The 7,015-nt window shown below is 36.4% G+C and overlaps 1 protein-coding gene across 9 annotated transcripts in view; it reads left to right on the forward strand.

The window, feature by feature from the left end:
* The window catches only part of LOC102668239 (uncharacterized), an 8,728-nt gene extending 2,739 nt beyond the window's left edge, over positions 1–5,989 (forward strand). Inside the window, exons 2-8 of one of the 9 annotated variants that reach the window (XR_005889186.1) lie at positions 2,916–3,888; positions 3,968–4,534; positions 4,691–4,929; positions 5,012–5,179; positions 5,252–5,356; positions 5,450–5,712; positions 5,791–5,989. Coding sequence is in view for 1 of the 9 variants with exons in the window: in XM_041010974.1 (XP_040866908.1) it covers positions 4,220–4,603; positions 4,691–4,798 (492 nt within the window). In the remaining 8 variants the exon portion in view is untranslated. Of the gene's footprint in view, positions 1–2,915; positions 3,889–3,967; positions 4,930–5,011; positions 5,357–5,449; positions 5,713–5,790 lie in introns of those variants that run through there. The other 8 variants (XR_005889183.1, XR_005889179.1, XR_005889185.1 and 5 more) reach the window with 8 other exon arrangements.
* Positions 5,990–7,015: the final 1,026 nt, after the last annotated feature.

Raw genomic sequence — 7,015 nt, forward strand, 5'->3', positions numbered from 1 at the left:
TGATACATTGCAAACTGATTCAAGAAACCTTTGTATCTGGGGTGCAAGAATTCGTTGACGCTGTTGTTGGCAGTTTAAAGTCTGGTTAATATCAAAGCAGATATGGGTGGAGTGACAAAAGCTTTACTTTATTGCTTCAAATAGTGTACGATCTGCTTCCACAGGATAACACATTGCCTAAAAGCTACTATCATACCAAGAAGATACTGTGTCCCATGGGTATGGAGTATCAGAAGATTCATGCTTGCCTGAATGACTGCATATTGTACAGACATCAATTTCAAGAAATGTCGAAATGCCCTAGGTGTGGGGTATCACGGTACAAACTCAAGGATGATGAGGAGTGTAGTAGTGATGAAAACTCAAACAAGGGCCCCCCAGCGAAGGTGTTGTGGTATCTTCCGATCATTCCAAGGTTTAAGCGTCTGTTTGCTAATGGAGACAACGCAAAAGACCTTACATGGCATGCAAATGGGAGAAACTGTGATGGAATGTTTCGTCATCCGACTGATTCCTTGCAGTGGAAGAAGATAGATCGTTTGTATCCGGATTTTGGCAAAGAGGCAAGAAATCTTAGGCTTGGACTAGCCACTGATGTTATGAATCCATATGGCAGTTTAAGCACGCAACATAGTTCGTGGCCAGTTTTGCTAGTGATTTACAATTTGCCTCCTTGATTGTGCATGAAACGAAAATACATGATATTGTCTATGATGATAACGGGCCCAAGACAGCCAGGAAATGACATCGATGTTTATCTCAATCCCTTGATTGAAGACCTTACAAAGTTATGGGACGAAGGAGTTTTAGTGTTTGATGGGTTTCGAAATGAGACATTTAATTTGCGTGCAATGCTTTTTTGTACCATTAATGATTTTCCAGCATATGGGAACTTGAGCAGTTACAGTGTTAAAGGCCATCGTGCATGCCCCATCTGTGAAGAAGACACAAGCTACATACAACTGAAACATGGAAGAAAAACAGTGTACACTAGGCATCGACGTTTTCTTAAACCTCATCATCCTTACCGACGATTGAAAAAAACATTTAATGGAAGTCAAGAGCATGAAAATGCACCGGTACCGTTGACTGGTAACCAGGTTTTCCAGTGGGTTCAACACCTGAATACAATATTTGGAAAGATCCAAAAGAAGGACAAAAATAAGACTTGCATATGGAAGAAAAGGTCAATTTTGTTTGATCTTCCATACTGGGTTGATCTAGATGTTAGACATTGTATTGATGTTATGCATGTGGAGAAAAATGTATGTGATAGTCTCATTGGGACGCTCCTTAACATTCACGGCAAGACGAAAGATGGTTTGAATACTCGTCAAGATCTAGCTGAGATGGGTATCCGAGCGTCGTTACATCCAAGGTCTGATGGTAGAAAAATATACTTGCCTCCAGCTTGTCATACTTTGTCCATAAAGGAAAAGATAAGTTTTTGTCAGTGCCTACGACTGGTCAAAGTTCCACAAGGATACTCTTCAAATATTAAGAGCCTTGTGCATTTGAAGTATCTTAAGTTGGTAGGCTTAAAGTCTCATGATTGTCACGTCTTGATGCAACAATTGTTATTGGTGGCCATACGAGACATTTTGCCTAACAAAGTCAGGCTTACCATAACTCGGCTGTGCTTTTTCTTCAATTCTATATGTAGCAAAGTTCTTGATCCTGTGAAGTTAGACGAACTGGAAAATGAGGCTGCTATTACATTGTGTGAGTTAGAGATGTATTTTCCGCCTGCATTCTTTGACATCATGGTTCACTTAATTATTCATCTAGTCAGAGAAATCAAATGTTGTGGTCCTGTTTATTTGCGGTGGATGTATCCGGTTGAGCGATACATGAAGATCTTAAAAGGGTATACCAAAAATCTGCACTGTCCGGAAGCCTCTATTGTTGAAAGGTACATTGCAGAAGAAGCCATTGAATTTTATTCAGAGTACATTGAAAAAGCTAAACCTGTTGGGCTTCCCGAGTCTCGGCATGACGAAAGAGTGAGAGGTAAAGGTTCAAGAGGACTGCATGTCATCACTCCAAGTGTAGAAGATTTGCAACAAGCTCACTTGTATGTGTTGAATAATAGTAATGAAGTTTTGCCATACATAGTTCGTCATGAAAATTTAGTCAAACAAAGTAATCCAAAAATGTCGAAGAACTCAGTGTTGAAAAAACATAACAAAACTTTCCTAGATTGGTTTAAACACACAATCTTGGCTGATGATAATGCTTATGAAATGTTGAGAAAGCTAGCAGATGGGCCTAAAAGAAATGTTATAACTTGGCAAGGATATGATATAAACAAGTATTCCTTCTATACAAAAGCACAAGACCAAAAAAGTACAATGCAAAACAGTGAGGTTACCCTTAGGGCTGAATCTCAACACTTCGCTAGTGTACATGATGACAATCCTTGTGTAGCTTTCATCCCTTGCTTTGGTTTCATTGAAGAAATTTGGGAGCTTAACTATGTCAAATTCACTGTTTGTGTTTTCAAATGTAAGTGGGTTGACAATAATACCGGTGTGCGGACCAATGATGTGGGATTTACGTTGGTGGATCTTAACAAACTCGCTTACCAGAATGATCCTTTCATTATGGCAAAACAAGCGAAACAAGTATTTTATGTCGAAGACCCTTGTGATCAAAGGTGGTCAGTGGTTTTACATGGGAAAACAATAGGTGTCAATGTTGAAGATGATGATTCATACATTGATACTTATGTTAGTCCTTTGTCCACACAACTGTCACCTAATGTCGTCGGAGAAGAAACTGACGACGTTCATGTTAATTAACATCATCTAATGTAATTTTTTTTATTTTGTACTTAATTTCAATTCATTTAATTACATTCATACACATTTATTTTTTTATAACATATTGAATTAATGTTTTTTTTTTGTTTACAGCCAAATGGCTACACAGCCAAACTCTCCTCCGCCTCCTCCTCTTTCTACTGGTGTAGCATCGCATTCGCCGTCACCACCATTGAAGCGGACTAGAAAGGTCTCACGCCTAAGATCATTGGCGACTAGACAAGTTGGGGCAGAGAGACCCCTGGTCCATGTGGATCCTGCTACTGGCAAAGCAGACGGTCCCCACAGCAAGAAATTCATAACATATTTAGGAATCGTTGCTCGTGATAAGGTGGATGTCACATACAAAAATTGGAAGCATGTCTCTATTGCTCAGAAGGATTTGATATAGGAGGATATTCATGTATCATGTATTATTTCATGTTCCATATTGTTTGTTAGCCAAATATTTGAATTTAGTAATAATAAAACCCAATTTACTCTTTGTTAGACTGAATTTGATATCCCTGAAGCATCTGATTTAAGGACAAAAAACAAAATACTTTAGACTGTGGGGGAGCGGTGGAGACAGTTTAAGTCTGATTTGACGTCGAAATGGGCACTTGCAACTGAAAAGGATAGTGTCAATGACACTGTATGCAAAATGTACGACATTAGCAAGGAGAGATGGACCCAATTTTGTCAGAGCCGCAGAGACCCTTCATGAGAGTTAACTAATTTGTTATTTTCATTTTTTTAACTTTAAATGAACTTATTATAATACATTGTAATCATGAGCTTCATTAATGTTTCATTTTTGCAGGATGTGCGAAAAAAAGCACAAGCCATCCAAAAACAAAACACTGCCCCTCGCGTGATGTCTCGTGGGGGTTATGAATATTTAGAAAAAAAGTTGATGGATGAGAAAAGAAAGAAAAAACTAGAGGAAGCTACTCAATCTGGAAGCACTGACACCGTCATTGATCCTCCATCTCCCATCAAACGACACCTGAAGTGGAAGCTTGCTCGCACCAAGAAAACTGGTGACATGACATCTGAGGCAGCAAAGGAAATTCCTGACAAGATTGTAAGTCACTTTCAATTCATAATTGAAATTATTTTTTTTTATTGTGTGATTGAGTATAGAATAAATGTGTTCTTCGCAGGATGCGCTTGAGGAGCAGGCCTCATAGGGTTCCTTTGTTACCCATGGACGTCATGATATACTGATTGCTGTCATTGGGCGACCAGAACACCCTAGTCATGTGCGTGCTATAGGAGCCGGTATAACCATCAAGCAATACTTTGGATCGACTTCAAGGACCTCCTCCATTGCTCCCGAATACCTGCAACAGTTGACGCAACAAATCAAGGACCAGCTGGAGGATCCAATCACAGAAAAAGTCACTCGACGACTAATGTTATCCCTCAGCCAAATGCAATCACAGGGACTTGCACTGCCTCCTGAACCTGGTGTTGATCCTTCAGCTGCTCATGTCAGCACAAAGGAGAGTTGTGTTGATCCCTCAGGGAACGATCCAGACACGAGTGACTCATACAAATGCGGGTTGTATATTGAAGAATATCCTCCTCGCCTGGTTGCCCTAGGAAGAGTTTATGCGGGATCCACAACCATTCACAACATTCCTTTGCTGCATGATCAAGTCAAGGTTGGTGTTGAGGAGATTAGAGATGCAGATGCTCCCATTCTTGTACCCACTAAAGAGGTTAAGGTCATGGGACAGGCTCTTAACACATTCCTTGCTTGGCCGACACATCTTGTCAAGCGTTTATCAGAACATGTATTTTAGTGTCATTAAATGCTTATTTTTCCAACTAAAATGTTTACTGTGATTAAATTATGTCAATTAATTATGTTGGATAAACAGGGAGTTGTAGGACCCGCGAAACCTGCAGATAGGCTGGATGATGAGGTCGATGATCCCCTATATCTAATGACATTGACCATCCCACGGCTTTTTCTGAAGCCATTGTAGGTTATGTGGGATGCTACCTTGTTTGACCTGTTTAATGAAAACTTCCCCTTGTACATAAAGCATGAAGATCTGTCTGAAATTGCACACGGTGGTCAATGTCTCAGCATATCTGTTATACAATTGTGGATTCTGTAAGTCAATTTAGATTATTGTTAATTACCTAATTTATTGTTTTACCTTCATGCATAATTTACTTTGTGTTAACAACAATAGGCATATGACTGAGACAAGTATGCGAGCCGGGAATATCGATGTGTATGGATTCCTCGAGCCACAGTCTATCCAGAGATCTGGCCAATCACAATTTGAATCAAAAAGTTACATTAAGAACTGGATCCAAAATTCAAAACGGGATGTGTACCTAGGAGCCTACCTGAATGGGTAACCTAAACTCAACAAATGAATTTAAATAATGTATAATAGTATAATAACCTATATTGGTCTCCACTACAGTGCACATTGGCAAATGGTCATCATTTTGCCTTAGGAAAATGTCGTCATTTGGTTTTGTTCGTTGCATAATAAGCCAGACAACTACCTCAAAGGCATAATTAATAGGTCAGTGTTGTTTTTCAATACATTTGCATTAGCATTAGTCAGGTAAATCAAAATTTTAAATGTACAATAACAATCTATGTTTGTATTCAATAGTGCTTTGAAAGGACTTGACGATACTCAACAAAGTAAATCCAAGCCTCTTGCTAGGTGAATTGTTGTTAAAGTAAGTTATTTAAACAATATGTTTTTACTTATATTTTAGTACTGTGTAAACTAATTTGTATTGAACGTTGCATATCTAAATTTCATAATGTATTTAGTGTAATAGACAAAAAGGAAGCACTGAGTGTGGGTATTACGTCATGCACTTGATGTCAACCATAATTTTAGGAAATTTCCAGAATAATTGGGAAATGGTAATTTTTAATCCACCAAATTTCATATTATTATGATTGCTAATATATTATTAACTTATGTTTTATTATATCATGCAGTATTTCACTGATCCTAGACCATTGGAACCAGAAAGATTGAAGGCGTTTCGCAACCAGTGGGCAAAGTACTATTTGAAAGTTAAAAATGAAACTTAGGATGTTTAGACAATTTTGTAATTGTAGTTTATATTTACTTACTTAATTTACAATTCATGTCTCAACATTAAATATGCTTTAAATTCATAGTAATTAGTAAATTTCTCATTGAATTTTCTGGTAAAAACTGTTTCAAAACAGAATGAAAATTATATGTTGTGTGGTCTGATTTTAAAATTTGCAAGTTATTTTTGGGATTTATTGAAAAAACAAACATGATGTTAAAAATAAATTTCTAAATCAACATCGGTTTTTAAAAAAACCGATGTGAAATGTCACTTACAACATCAATTTTTTAAAAACTGATGTTAAATGTCACTTACCTCAACATTTTTTAACATCGGTTTTTAAAAAACCGATGTTGTAAGTGATATTTCTCATCGGTTTTTTAAAAAAAACTGATGTAGTAAGTAACATTTCACATTCGTTTTTTTAAAAACTGATGTTAAATGTCACTTACAACATCAGTTTTTTAAAAAATCGATGTGAAATGTTACTTACAACATCAGTTTTTTAAAAACCGATGTCAAATGTCACATTTAACATCAGATTTTTAAAAAACCGATGTTAAATGTGACTTACAACATCGGTTTTTTTTAAAACTGATATTGATTTATAGATTTATAATTTTTTTTCATAATTCTTATCATATAACATCGCCTATTTAAATAACCGATGTTAAATGTCACTTACAACATCAACTTTTTAAAAAAACGATGTGAAATGTTACTTACAACATCAGTTTTTTTAAAAACTGATGTCAAATGTCACATTTAACATCAATTTTAAAAAAAACAATGTTAAATATGACTTACAACATCGAGTTTTTTTAAAACCGATGTTGATTTATAGATTTATAACTTTTTTTTTTCATAATTCTTATCATATAACATTGCCTATTTAAATAACCGATGTTGTATTTATTAGTTAATATCGGTTTTGAAAAACCGATGTGAATGATACTACTTTCCACATCGGTACTTTCAACATCAATTAATAACCGATGTTGAAAGTCTTAAATAACCGATGTTGAAACCTTATTTTCTAGTAGTGACCTTGAAGGTGTGTCGTAAAAAAGTCTTTTTTTAGTAGTGAAAGAGAGCATCAAAGAAATGGAAAGTACGGCTAA

This window comes from Glycine max, chromosome 17, assembly GCF_000004515.6.
Source record: "Glycine max cultivar Williams 82 chromosome 17, Glycine_max_v4.0, whole genome shotgun sequence".
In the NCBI taxonomy this organism is placed as follows: domain Eukaryota; kingdom Viridiplantae; phylum Streptophyta; class Magnoliopsida; order Fabales; family Fabaceae; genus Glycine; species Glycine max.